Raw genomic sequence first — 14,992 nt, forward strand, 5'->3', positions numbered from 1 at the left:
TACTTCATTTCTCAATGCCTTGCATCTTAGATACCTGCTCCCACATTTCAAGTAAAGTTTGGGATTAGGGTCTGTCTTGGTTTATGACAAGCAATATAATGACCCAAAAGCCAAACAGGAAGATGGAGGAAGTTGTGGACAGAAGCTAAAAGAGATGCAGCATGAAAACGTTGCCATTTGTCAGTTGTTTTTAGTGAGGAATGTCCATCAGGCACTGCTTTGTGTGCCACAATAAGTTGCTTGTTTCACTGCATTGTCCCTGTCATGTTCAAGCTCAGTGCCATACTTGCTGGCACTGGCTATTTGTGTGCTACTAACAGATGGTATTTTACAGCAGAAATTTGTCTTTGGTGTGAGTTATCTCAAGCCAATTCATGATCAATGTTGCACGGGCGAGCCAACCTGTGAAATGACACAGCAGCACCCCTGGTGGTGAAAGTAGTGCAGAGCACGAAAGCCATTAGATGGCACAACAGTGCCTCTGGTGGTTAAAGTAGTGTGGATCAGGTAATCTGTGAGAATAGCCCAGCATCGTGCCCTCTCAGAACTCGTTATGTACGCGGAGACCCATCATGTTTATCCATCTTAAATGTTAATAATCCGTTTCACCGTGTTCACTGGCACAAATCCAAATTTTCCTGTCTCCAATACATCAGGAGGTACGCATCATGAGCCTGCAAGTCCTGACCAACAGAAACGCATAGGAATTGCATGGCGAGGTCCGGCGGAATGCTGCATAGGAATATCTGTGAATGTCTCAGATCTAAGACCGGAGCAGAGAATATGATGTGACAGGCAAGACTGAACTGTGTGTTTACGAAGAAAGCGTAGACTGATTAATACGTGTTCAAATAGGACAACTCAATTAAACACAGTAACTGACCCCACCAGTCACACACCAGTCCCTTGACTAACTCATGGATCACACACCCTGCTTGACTGTTCCTGATCACAGGCAGCCCTAACGTGACTGTACCTTGGGCACTCCTGACCTGGGAACCCACTTCCCACTCACCAAGCACAGAAGCTGATGTAAAAATATGAGTCTACTGTCTTCTCTCATAACTCACTGCACTTACCCTGAAGTCACTGAGCTGCCCATTTCTCCCTTCTGCTGGTACTGGGCTATCCTAGAACAAATGGATGGTATCATTGGGTCAGTTTTAAAAAAAATAGGCTGTGGCAGTTCACTCAGCATTCTCTCTGACTGGGCAATTTATTTCGTCACTGACATTTCCCACTCGTCGGATACTTGGAGCAAAAGAGAATCCAAATTAGAAGCAGAGTGGATCGAGCAGCCCCTTGAGTCTGCGCCGCCCTTCAATAACATCATGGCCGATTGAGTTATGTCCTCAATCCACTTTCCTATCTGCCCTATAACCCTGGACTCCCTCATAGACCAAACATCTGCCTAACTCAGCCTTGAGTACATTCAATAACCTAGACTACACACTTGAAAGGTCTTGGGGTCGATTATATGTCCAGGCTGTGAAAAGACTGGTTTAGTGACAAACACTTGCAGAAACAAGGATAAGTAGCTGAGAAGCAGACGTTGGAACAAGGGCCAGAATCAACGGCTTCTGCCTCCACAAGTTTGGGTTGGAGGGAATTCTGCAAGTCTAGTCCTGGATGTGGGAGAAGCACTCTGAGACTTTAGTAACAGTGGAAGAATTGCGAGAGGTGTTAGTGCCATCATCCAAAGTGAAATCTGACGCTGTTTTCGCATGATGACCTTGATCAGCAGAATGTGGATTAGGAGGAGGCCAAGGATAGATACTCTGGGATACCAGGAGTAACAGTGTGGAAAAAGGAAGGGAAGGCACTGAAGTTGATACTCTGGCTGTAATGTGACAGGTCAGCAATGAAGCAGAAGAGCATATGCCCACTCAGCAGGACAATAGTGAAGAGGGGCTGCAGGTGAATTGTGTGGTGAAAGGCTTCAGCCAGGACGAGAAGGCTGAGGAGTGATAGCTTACTTTCATCATAGCTACACAGGGCGTCACTGGTTGCTTTGACAAGAGTTTGAGTGTGTGATGGGGAGGAAATTGATCGGAGGAATTGAAAGATAGAATTCTGGGAACAATGGATGCAGATTCACTGTCAGTGAAGAAGGACAGGTTCAAGATGGGATACAAAGATGGCTGAGCCAAGTGGCTTCTTTTTTGAGGATGTGTTAATAGCAGCAGAGTGAAAGGGAAGTGGGACAGTCTTTGAAGAGAGGAAACCATGACCAATATCTGGGACAGTTTGATAGATGCTGTCAGTAGCTCACTGTTGTTCAGAAACAAGACTGAGGGATGAGGAGGTGGATCTTATGAACAAGGTGAGCCCTGACAAGGAATGAGGCGGCGCGAGAGGGGAACTGGAGAAACAATGATTTCACAGCTTTCACATTAAGGAACTTGGAAGAAGTTTTGCTTGACAGACTAGGGGAAGGGTGGGAAACAGCAGAAGCAGACGATTAGATTGTCTCAATCTTAGTGACAAAGAAACTCTGAGGTGAAGCAAACGGAAGAAGAGAGAGGGAGAATTCTTCAGAAGAAGTTAACTTTTTTTGTGTTAAAGATATTAAAAAAGCTCAAAACACAATGTATACAATATATGTCTGATTTATTTGACCTTCAGCAAGCACTTTAACACATATAACTGGGCTCTAGATTATTAACACCAACAGAAACAGGTCCACATGAGCATAATATCAAATTCCAATCACTGTGGTTAGTTGTGAATCCGCTGGTGTGCCAGCAGGTTGGACGACTGAGCAAATCTCTTCCCACACACCGAGCAGGTGAAAGGCTTCTCCCCAGTGTGTGTTCTCTGGTGTGCCAGAAGGTTAGATGACTGAGTGAATCTCTTCCCACACACAGAGCAGGTGAATGGTCTCTCTCCAGTGTGAATTCGCTGGTGTACAGTGAGATGAGATGATAACCTGAATCCAGTTCCACAGTGAGAGCATCTGAACGGTCTCTCATTGGTGTGAACACGTTGATGGCAGATTAGTTCCCCAGAACTTTTAAAACATTTCCCGCAGTTCAGGCATTTAAAAGGTTTCTCTCCGGTGTGAACTTGCTGGTGTCTTAGTAGGTGGAATGATCGAGTGAATCCTTTCCCACACTCGGAGCAGGTGAACGGCCTCTCCCCAGAGTGGATCCGCTGGTGCACAGTGAGTTGGAATGATTTTTTGAATCCAGCCCCACAGTGAGAACACATAAACGGTCTCTCATCTGTGTGAACAAGTTGATGGGACATCAGTTCCTCGGAACTTGTAAAGCACATCCCACAGTCGAGGCAATTAAACGGTCTCTCCCCGGTGTGAATGCGATGGTGTCTCAGCAGGTGGGTTGACTGAGTGAATCCCTTCCCACACACAGAGCAGGTGAATGGCCTCTCCCCGGTGTGAACCCGCTGGTGTGCAGTCAGGTGAGAGGATCGCCTGAAACCAGTCCCACACTGGGAGCACCTAAACAGTCTCTCGTCAGTGTGAACACGTTGATGGGACATTAGTTTATCGGAACTTTTATAACACTTCCCACAGTCTGGGCATTTAAAAGGTCTCTTGTCAGTGTGAACGAGCCGGTGTTTCAGCAGGTGGGATAGCTGAGTGAATGCCTTCCTACACTCGGTGCAGGTGAATGGCCTCTCCCCAGTGTGAACTCTCTGGTGGGTCAGCAGGTGGGATAACTGAGTGAATCTCTTCCCACACCTAGAGCAGGTGAACGGCCTCTCTCCAGTGTGAATGCGCCGATGCACCTCCAGCTCTGATGGGGATCTGAATCCCTTCCCACAGTCCCCACACTTCCATGGTTTCTCCTCTTTCTGACCGTATTTATGTTCCAACACGCCAGACGACTGACTGAGATCCTGGTGGCAAACAGAATGTGTGTACAGTGTCTCTCCACTAGGAAAAGTGCTGTTTCCTTCCATGTTCAAAATGTGATGATATTCAGGTTGCCAGAAACTGGGCACTTCTGACAGATCCTGATCTGATGTTTTGCTTCTGTTTCCTAATTACAAATCCTCCTCTTCTAAGCCTCTGTGAAGTTTATTCTAAACAGAAAATCTGGATTGAGAGAGAGCCCAAAAACACAAAAGTAGATTTGATTAATGATTGGCTAACAGAAAACAGAAAGTAGGAACAAATGGTCTTCTCGCATTGGCAGGCTGTGACTAGTGGGATACTGCAAGGATCAGTACTTAGGCTCCAGCTATTAACAATATATATCAATAATTTGGAGGTGGGGATCAAATGTAAAAGTTCCATTTTGTGATGATACAAAATTAAGTGGGGCATGTGTGTTGTGAAGATGTAAAGCAATTTCAGGAGGATTTGGACAGACTTGCAAATGGACTAGAACATGGCGGATGGAATATAACGTGGAAAAACATATTATCATAGAGTAATAGAGATCTACAACATAGAAAAAAGATCCCTCAGGTCATCAATTCTGAGCTATTCAAAAGCAAGCACCTAACTATTCTAATTCCATTGACCCACTACCTTACACACTTTGGCATCGCAAGTGCACATCTATAGTCTTGAAGTTTCCATTTTAGTCGTGCACATCGTTTCTTAAATGGTAAGAAGTTAGAAAGTATAGATGTACAAAGGGACCTAGGTATCCTTGATGATAAGTCACTGTAGGTTAACATGCAGAGGCAGCAGGCTATTACGGAGGCTACTGGAATGATTGCATTTCTTGCAACAGGTTTTGAGTACAGCAGTGAAGCCTTAGTCCAATCGTACAGAAGCTTGGTTACAGCACAGCCTGGAGTACCACGTGCAGTTTTGGTCTCCTTTTGGTCTGTCAGTAAAGATGAAGTGAAACAAAGGTTCACTAGACTTGTTCCAGGGATGGTGGGGGTATCCTCAGAGGGCTGAGTGGATAAACTGGGACTGTATTCGCTACAGTTTCAAAGAATAACAGGTGATCTCACTGAAACTTACAAAAATATTTAAAGAGAAAGATGTGAATGCAAGTAAGACATGTACCCTTGCTAGACAGTCTACATTGAGGGGCCACAATATTAGAAGTGCCACATAGCTCTGCAATGAGGAGAATTTCTTTTACCCAGAGGGTTGTGAATGTTTGGAATTTTCTACCACAGGAGGCTGTGGAATCTCTGTCTTTGAGCATGTTTAACATGGAAATGATCAAATTTCTGATCACAAGTGTGGGAGGTGATGGTGCAGTGATATTATCATTAAATTATCAATCCAGAGACCCAGACTTGAATCCTGCCAAGGCAGATGACAGAATTTGAATTCAATAAAAATCTGGAATTAAATGTTTAATGATCCCTGATTATCAGGAAAAATTCATCCAGTTCAGTAATGCTCTTGAGGGAAGGAAACTGTCATTACCAGCTCTGGCCTATATCTGACTCCTGACCCACAGTATTGTGGTTTTCCATTAAGAATGAAGAATTAATGTCATATTCTGTGAATGAATAAAATAAATACAGGTTATGAGGAAGGGTTAGTAAAAGACAATGAAGTGTTAGAATAGAATGACAGCGGCGGGGTCGGGGGGGGGGGGGGGCACTAACCTGCTCCTCTTTCTATGAAGAAATGTTCAGAATCAAAGTTGATGTGTCACAGATTCCAGATTTTTGCCAATACCATACAGAGAAAATGTGCAGAAGAAATTTAATGCAGTGACTGGTACTGACCTGGAACTTAATGCTTACAATCCAAGATAGATAAAACCAAGGTCTGATGAATCTTTGTATCCAATAAAAAACATGAATCCTCTTCTAACATCCTGTGGAAGAAGTTTACAAATATCATCGTTGCCTGTGCAGACTAGACGTTCAAAACAAAAAGACTTCTGTTGGTTTGAATTTGCAGTACTTATGTCCTCCCCGTTTAACAACCCGTAAAAGGACTTTTCAAAATCCTTCACTGTTAGTGCAATATAGAAATCCCTTCCCCCCGACCCTGATGGCTGTGCAGGCTCCCTGCTGCACTCTGCTGCTCGTTGTGACAGGCAGTCAGTGAATTTGAGGAAGATGTGTACGAAGAGTCCTGAGTTTTGGGTCTACATGTGACTAAGCAGAGCCACAGATCTTTGAACAAATTGAGTCAGGGAGTCCCGTGAGGTAGTGGGATCTGGAGAGCAGGATTTGCTTCTTTGAAGCCGCTCGACCTCATCAATAAGACATGGGTACGGAAGGTCAAGGCAGCTTGATGGACAAGTTGTCTTCACTCTGAACAATGCCCAGCAAACTCTTCCCAGTCGTTTCCAAACATTTCCCTTTACAAAGATGGCAGGCGCGCATGCGTGCTGTAGCGCAGTGCCCCCAATAAAGATGGCAACTCCCCCGAAGGGCCCTGATACCTGGAGGAAGCCTGGAGCCGTCGTTCATTCGGTGCAAACGGCGGTGCGGGGTTATTTTATTCGGGATTTGCGGCTTACACAAGATCTTCACGAAGTCTCTCAGTCCATTCGCACGATTAATTGGTTCCTTCTTCCTGCCGCATTGCCAATGCTTTCGTAGCTGCCTATAGCCTTCGCTCCATCCGCGAATCGTCCAGTTACAGTCGACTCTGCGCCGGCGCACTACTTGCCAGCTTGTGGCTATGCGTTCAGCACCCGTGGAATTGTGGGTACGTTTGTCCCTATGAAATGCTGGGATAGAATCCCTACCAGTGTGGAAGTAGGCCATTCAGCCCATCGAACCTACACTGGCCCTCTGAAGAGCTTTCCCACTCTGGCATAGAAGATAGGAACAAGAGGAGGCTATTCGACCCTTTTGCTCTGCCATTCTTCACAACGATGGCTGATTGTCCAACTGAACAGCCTTTCTCCCTGTGACCTTTGATACCATTCACCCAAGTGCTATATCTAGCTGCCTCCTCAGAATGTTCAATGTTTTGGCATCAATTACCTTCTGTGGTAATGAATTCCACAGGCTCACCACTCTTTGGGTCAAGAAATATCTTCTCAACTCCGTCCTAAATCGTCTACCCGGAACCCTCATGCTGTGACCCCTGGTTCTGGACACACCCACCATTGGGAACATCCTCCCTGCGTCAACTGTGTCCAGTCCTGTTAGAAATATATAGGTCTCTACGAAATCCCCCCTCATTTGTCTGAACTCTAGTGAAAACGGGCACAACCTAGTCAATCACTCCTCAAATGTCAGTCCCGCCATCCCCACAATCAGCCTGCTAATCCTTCACTGCAGTCCCTCAAGAGCAAGAACATCCTTCCTCAGAAAAGGAGACAAAACTGCTCACAATGTTCTCGGTGCAGTGTCACCCAGGCCCTGTGCAACTGCAACAACACATCCCTGCTCCTGAACTCAAAACCTCTTGTAATGGAGGCCAACATATCATTTGCATCTGCAAGCTTACCTTCAGCAACAGGGGTACAAGGGATGCCCACTGCACATTCCACTCTCCCAATTTACAGACCAACCCCACTACCCGATAACTCCGTAATTCCCTTGGCTAATCCATGTAGCTTGCATATCCTTGGACAATATGGGCAGTTAAACAACCCACCTAACTTGTGTACCTTTGGGCCATGAGAAGAAACCAGAACACCCACAGAAAACCCACACAGTTAATGGGAGAATGTGCAAAGTCTACACAGACATTCTCCTGAGGCTTGAATCAAACTCCAGTCCTTTCCTCTGTGAGACAACAGCACTAACCACTGAGCCATCTTGCTGCTTCTGGATGATTCTGTTCAATTTGTTTTCTCTTGTGGGATGGAGAATGGAGCTGAAGTGTCAAATAATATTGTCAGAAAATAAATTATACTAATACTATCTGAACTAGAAACTCTTGCAATGATATTGCCCCTGCTCTCATCTGAGCCATTGTTACGATGCAGAATACTCCATTCTGTGCATCCTACATGCTATCCAAATCAGCACTAATCAGTTAAAACTGAAAAAAAAACTGTGGATGCTGGAAATCAGAACATAAGCAGAAATTACTGCAAAGGCTCAACAGGCCTGGCAGAATCTGTGAAAGAAAATCAAAGTTAATGTTTCAGTTTCAGTGGTCTTTCCTCAGAACTGTTTTGAGGAAGGGTTACTGAACCCAAACATTAACTCTGCCTTCCCCACACAAAGGTTGCCAGACTAATGTCTACTGCAAGTCCATGTCCAAGGCATCAACTGCATTTCTCTGATCAACTTCCGTCATTTGTCTAGCGTTAATTAGTGCTTTTTGTCAGTCTTCTTCCCGGAACCCTACACATTCTTCCATATAAAATAGCCATCTATACTCTTTTGAATGCCTTGACTGAACCTGCTTCCATGACATTCTGGGCCAGTGTATTACAGACACTAACCATGGAAAGAGTGCTTTCTTTTTCCTTAGCTAACTTCAAATTCTTGTATTGATTACTTATAATCTGTGACCTCTCATTCTTAATCCCATTACTAGTATCCCTACTTACTCTCTCCAGTTCAATCCTGATTTTGAATGGTTTGATTTTCTGCCCTCTCAGCCATCTCTTTTCCAAGGAGAACAGTCCAAATGATCCTGATAACTGAAATTTCCAAGCTCTGGATCCATTCTCTTGAATTATTTCCCTTCATTGCCTTGACATCTTTCTGAAAGTGTAGAGGCCAGAATTGGACACTATATTCTAACTGAGGCTTAACCCAGCTTTGATAGAAATTAAATGTAACTTACTTACTCTGTACTCTGTCAGCTGGTTGGTTGGTTTGTGATATAGATTGACGTCAACAGTGGGGTTTCAGTTCCCACACTGGCTGAAGTAAAATCCACCTTCTCAAACCCTCTCCTTGCTTGAGGTATAGTGACCACCATTCGTTTCTTTCCAGCCAGAGCAATCCCACAGTCCTCTGAGACTATGGTGATACTACTACCCCTGTTAATAATGCCTACTATACTGTATACTTAGCTAATCACTTTCTCAAGTTGTCCTTCCATGTCTAGTAACTTATGTACATGTAGCCCCAAGTCCCTCTTCTTCTGCATAATTATGGCATTTGTACCCTTTATTTTGTCATCATTTGGTAGTACAGGACGTGAATAGTGCAATAGCAAGGCATTTGTAGGAACATTTAGCAAGAAATACTAATGTAAGACAAAAAATATCTAAGTTGGCTAAGAAACAAGTTCTTATCTTCCTACTAAAATGTATCACTTCACTTTTCTTCACATTGGAATTCACTTCTTCCAACTGCACACCCTGCTTCATGCCACTTGGCAAATTTTGTATCTATGTTGCTGCTGTTCCTTTCACTCCATGAATTTGTAGCTTTGCTCACAGTCATCTGTGGTGACAATGTATATAATGCCTTCTGCAAGTCCAAGTCCATGGCATCAACTGCATTTCTCTGATCAACCATCCCTGTTTCATGTATTATGTCATCCTATTAATGTTAAACAAATTGGAACAACCCAGTGTTGTCATTTTGTTGACTGAAGATAGAGACTTATTTTAAAATTGAGGGATCAAAATATTGTTGATGTGTTTCACTCTCAATCTGTGAAATATATAAATTCGATGGCGATTTTAAGGGAAAATAGATCATTTTCAGGTTAAAATATGACAAATAACCTAACGAAGGATGCTGTAGGTTGCAGAGAGACATAGATAAGCTGCAGAGCTGGGCTGAGAGGTGGCAAATGGAGTTTAATCCAGACAAGTGTGGGGTGATGCACTTTGGTACGAGTAACCAGAAGGTAAAGTACAGGGCTAATGGTAAGAAGGCATACAGTGTTTTAGCTTTTATTAATAGAGGGATCAAGTTCCGGAACCAAGAGGTTATGCTGCAGCTGTACAAAGCTCTGGTGCGGCCGCATCTGGAGTATTGCGTACAGTTCTGGTCACCGTGTTATAAGAAGGATGTGGAAGTTTTGGAAAGGGTGCAGAGGAGATTTACTAGGATGTTGCCTGGAATGGACGGAAGATCTTATTCGGAAAGGCTGAGGGACTTGAGGCTGTTTTCATTACAGAGAAGAAGGTTGAGAGGTGACTTAATTGAAACATATAAAATAATCAGCGGGTTAGATAGGGTGGATAGGGAGAGCCTTTTTCCTAGGATGGTGACGGCGAGAACGAGGGGGCATAGCTTTAAATTGAGGGGTGAAAGATATAGGACAGATGTCAGAGGTAGTTTCTTTACTCAGAGAGTAGTAAGGGAATGGAATGCTTTGCCCGCAACGGTAGTAGATTCGCTAACTTTAGGTACATTTAAGTCGTCATTGGATAAGCATATGGACGTACATGGAATAGTGTAGGTTAGATGGGCTTGAGATCGGTATGACAGGTCGGCACAACATCGAGGCCTGAAGGGCCTGTACTGTGCTGTAATGTTCTATGTTCTATGTAATGTCCTCATTGTAAATACTTAACATATTGTTGTAATGACATTTGGCCATAGATGATTTTAGGATAGTAATTGTCAATCACTGTAATTCAAAACATTAGTAATAGCTTGGATTATGAATGAGATAAAAATTAACATAAAGATGAATAAGTGTGCTTAGGACAGGTGGCAGGTAGAAAGCACATTTGAGAATCAGTGAGAATACAGGATCTTCAGGGGAGAGGTGAAAAATCATAGCAAAGAAGCAAAAAGGATTGTATTTTTAAAAAGCAGCTCATAATCTTTCAGTCTTCCCAAGCCTCAGGAGCGGTGCCAACATCTAAAGAATTGGGAATATTGTTCATAAAAGGATTGTTGAGAGAAGCACAACACTGACAGAGCCGTCTTAACTTCAATACTAGGGATGAAACTTTTTCTGGATAAGTTAGTAGTCATTTGGCCAAAGATGATCAGTTGATTGTGAAGATTCAACATGCATTTATAAACAGCATATCATGCTAACTAGCACACTGAAGCTTTTTTGAGGTGATAACAGATAGTACCTATGAGGATGATTATGTTGATGTGGCATCTATGGACTTCCAAAACACCTTTAATGTAGCGCGATAAACAGACTTGTGAGAAAAGTTATAACTGATGGAATAAGGGATTCAATAACAATGTGGATACAAGATTGGCTGAGTTATAGGAAACAGAATAATGGCAAATGGATATCATTGAAATTGGAACAGGATTTGTCATGGAATTCCCCTGAACGCGTTATTGGGATCCATCTTTTTGCTGAGTGAATTTAATAATCTAGATATTTGTGCAGAGGAGACAGTTACAGGATTTATGAATTATATGAAACTTGGAAAGCATTGTAAACTGTGAGGAATACATTTTGGAATGTAAATAGGACATGGATAGAGTTGGCAGAGTGGATGGACGGGTGACAAAAGTCATTGAATGCAGGGAAGAGAAAGTTAATGCATTTTGGCAGGAAGAACACAGAAATGCAATATAAAATGAAGGATACAATTCTAAATAGTGTAGGATCAGACTACATGGATTTATATGACCACAGATCATTGAAGGTGGCACAACAGGTGGAAACAGCAGTTAATGTACAGTGCCTTGAGATTTATTAATGGGGGAATAAAGCACAAGACAAAGGAGGTGATGCTGAACTTGCATAACACACTTATTAGATATGAACTGAAATACAGCTTCATGTTCTATATTATGTGTAATACTATGGACATATGGAGAAGGGCTGAAAAGATCTATGAGCAAGTTTCTCAGCTCTGGAACCAATGTTATGTGTTATGAGGAACTGGAGAGTTTGGACTGTTCTTCTCCTAAAGAAGGAGGAAAAGAATGCAACCAGATAAGCAGATTTCAAAATTCATAGAACCACCACAGTGTGGAAAAAGGCCATTCAGCCCAACAAGTTCACACCAACTCTCCAAATAGCATCCTACCCAGACTCACCCCACTACCGTATAATCCTGCATTTCTCATGGCTAATCCACCTAACCTACATATCCCTGGACATGACAGGCAATTTATCATGGCCAATCCACCTAACCTGCATAACTTTGGACTGTGGGAGGAAACCAGAGAACCCAGAGGAAACCCACACAGACAGAGGGAGAATGTGTAAACTCCACACAGACAGTCACCTGAGGCTGGAACTGAACCCGAGTCCCTGGTGGTGTGAGGAAGCAGTGTTAACCACTGAGCCACCGTGCCACCCTATTTATGGGTGATCTGGTGAGTATATATATGGAGAAATCATTCCTGCTTGTAAAAGGACCAAGAACAAGAGGACACAGATTAAAAGTAGTTTGCAGAATAAGCAAATGTGATATGAGATAAAGCATTTTTAAAAATTGGAATGCACTGTTTGGAAGACTGGTAGGAACAGGTTCCATCAAGACATTCAAGAACATATTGGATGATTATTTAAATGCAAAGCATGTGCAAGGTTTGCAGGGAAGAGGATGGAGAATGGCAATGAGTTATGCTGCGCATTTGAAGAGCCAGCACAAACAATGGCCAGAATTTCTTGATTCAATGCTGTAACATGATTCTGCAACAGTTATTTGAAATGGCTTGGTTAAAACCCTTTAAAAATGTCTATACTGCAAATTTAAACAAAGCTTTCCAGTTATGTCTAGCAAATTCCTTGAATCCTCACAAGTGTTAACATAGACACAAAATAGTTGGAAAATGTGTCTTTACATCATATCATAGTAAAACATGGATCAAATGTATACAAACTATGTCGAGATACAGTGTTCAAAATCAGATTAAGATACATTAAGTGGTTTTAATAGAAGTGAAACACAGAATTCTTAAAATTGAAACAAACACAGAACATGTTGGATAAACTGAACAGATCTAGCAGCATCTGTAGAAAGAGAAATGTGTTAATGTTTCAAGTCCAGTATAGCTGTTCTTCAGAAAATAAGATTCGAAAGAACTGCGGATGCTGTAAATCAGCAACAAAAACAAAGTTGCTGGAAAAGCAGGTCTGGCAGCATCTGTGAAGGAAAGCAACAAAATTAATGTCTTGGATCCAGTGACCCTTCTTCAAAACTGACCCAAAGATAATCGCAAATTGAATTCAATCCACAATAAGTATGAGGTGATGCATTTGGGCAGGACAAACAGGCATAATGAATCGTTGAACCTTGACAAGCCCGGGTTCCACAAAGTGCAGGACCATTTGACAAAATGGTTAAGAAGGTATGTGGAATACTTATTTCATTAGCCAAGACAGAGATTTAGACCAGGGAGGTTATGCTGGAACCACATGAAACTTTGGTTAGGCAATAGTTACAGTCTTGCATGCAGCTCTGAAATCCAGATTGTGGGAGGGATGTGATTGCACTAGAGAGAGTGCAGAGGAGATTCACCAGGATATTGGTTGGGCTGGAGAGTTCAGAAGAGAAATTGGATAGATTGGGTTTGTTTTCCTTGAAGCTGAGGGTGGACATGATTGAGTAGTATCAAATTATGAAGGACATTAACAGGGTAGACAAGAAAAGAATAATCCACTTGGTGGAGGGATCAGTGCCAGGAGCCTATAGATTTAAGGTTAGGGACATTATTTAACTCTTAATTCCAGAACGTTATGTGGCAATCTGGATTAATAGTCCAGCGATAACACAACTAGGTATTATTGTTGGATTGTCTACTAGTCCACTATCATCTTCCCAAGATGGAGAATGTCCTAGATGGACATATCAATTCTCATTCCCCTCATTGATAACATATGTCTTTGCACATGGAATTCTGTACAATGTAATTGGTTAATGTCCCCATACAACCTTCGAAGATAGAAGCCAAAGGAGGAAAATTGCCTTAGCATTCCATGTGGTTGTGAAACATACGGGAGAGAAGTGATGCAAGTGCAGGATAGAAGATACAATGGGGAGAGATGCTCTTTGGAGGATCTGCTGCAGTCAGGATGCAACAGTGTGGAGAGAGTGATGCAACCAGTTATTGGAATGGTGCATGGATAATCCATCCAACCTGCACATCTTTAAATTGTGGGAGGAAACAGGAACACCTGGAGGAAAACCATGCAAACATGGAGAATGTGCAAACTTTACACAGAAAGTCACCCAAGGGTGGAATCTAAACCAGCTCCCCAGCAATGCTAATCACCATGCTGCCCTAACCGGACTGAGATTAAACTTCATGACAGGGTTGGTGTTATTCTAGAACTGTAACATTTGGGAGTTTGTGGAGAACAATTTAAAGTCATTTCTGTAGTGACTGTTTGAAGATCAAGGAACTGCAGCATTTGGGAGGTTTGTGGAGAACATTATATTCCTGAACAGCCACATCTGTAGTGAGTGTCTGTAGTTCAAGAAACTGAAGCTTGCAGAAGTTTGTGGAGAACATTCTGATCTTGGACAGCTGATTCTGCTGTGAGTACCTACAGCTCAGGTACACTGCAATCAGAACTATTGAGCTAGGGTCAGAGCTGCAGACATTGTTGGCCATTGGAGAGTGGGAGAGTTACTTCGACACTTTGTTCTAGGAGACAGTCACACTCCTCAGCTTTACTAAAACATTTAGGATTGGTCAGTGGATGGTTGGTCAGTATCAGAATGTATCAAAGAAATTAGATTTCATCCAAATACAGCATGTTTGTGTCAATTTCTTCAAAATTAAAGACTTATGTTTTCCTATTCTTGATTATTATTATTTCTATTTCTTTATTATTTCAGTTTTTATCCCATCTATTACTCTCATGGGCAATCACAGCTCTCCATTCTTTTTTGGAGTGTCTCTTAAAAGACAAAATTGAGTCTGTTCATCTCTTTCGACTCCTGAATTTTGCCTTGAGTCCCATAGCATTTATCTTATTTCCAATATGTGAATACAGCATGATCTCCCTGTCTAGTCACTGAAGTAGTAACCCAGACACTCAGGCTAATGTACTGAGGATATGGGCTCAGAACCCCTTATGGCAATTGGCGACATTTAAATCCTGTTGACACTATCTGGGTTGACAGTACTGATAGATGAAGAGAGAAAGGATCAGTTAGGACTATATTCACAGGAATTTAGAAAAGTGAAGGGGAATCTTATTTAAACTTATATAATTGTAACTGGACCAGGGAGGGTAAATGCAAGAAGGATGTTCCTGATGACTAGTGAGTTCAGAACAGGG

At 42.6% G+C, this 14,992-nt stretch overlaps 1 protein-coding gene across 1 annotated transcript in view; it reads right to left on the reverse strand.

Moving 5' to 3' along the window:
- LOC125448987 (zinc finger protein ZFP2-like) overlaps nt 1-6,558 on the reverse strand; it is an 80,546-nt gene extending 73,988 nt beyond the window's left edge. The window contains exons 1-5 of the mRNA XM_059641837.1: nt 6,339-6,558; nt 5,671-5,762; nt 2,720-4,060; nt 1,778-1,840; nt 1,080-1,130 (exon numbers count right to left, since the gene is read on the reverse strand). Coding sequence (XP_059497820.1) covers nt 1,080-1,130; nt 1,778-1,840; nt 2,720-3,924 — 1,319 coding nt within the window. The 5' untranslated portion in view covers nt 3,925-4,060; nt 5,671-5,762; nt 6,339-6,558. The remainder of the gene's footprint in view (nt 1-1,079; nt 1,131-1,777; nt 1,841-2,719; nt 4,061-5,670; nt 5,763-6,338) is intronic.
- Between the last annotated feature and the right edge of the window lie 8,434 nt (nt 6,559-14,992).

This window comes from Stegostoma tigrinum, chromosome 43 (assembly GCF_030684315.1).
Source record: "Stegostoma tigrinum isolate sSteTig4 chromosome 43, sSteTig4.hap1, whole genome shotgun sequence".
NCBI classification, from domain to species: domain Eukaryota; kingdom Metazoa; phylum Chordata; class Chondrichthyes; order Orectolobiformes; family Stegostomatidae; genus Stegostoma; species Stegostoma tigrinum.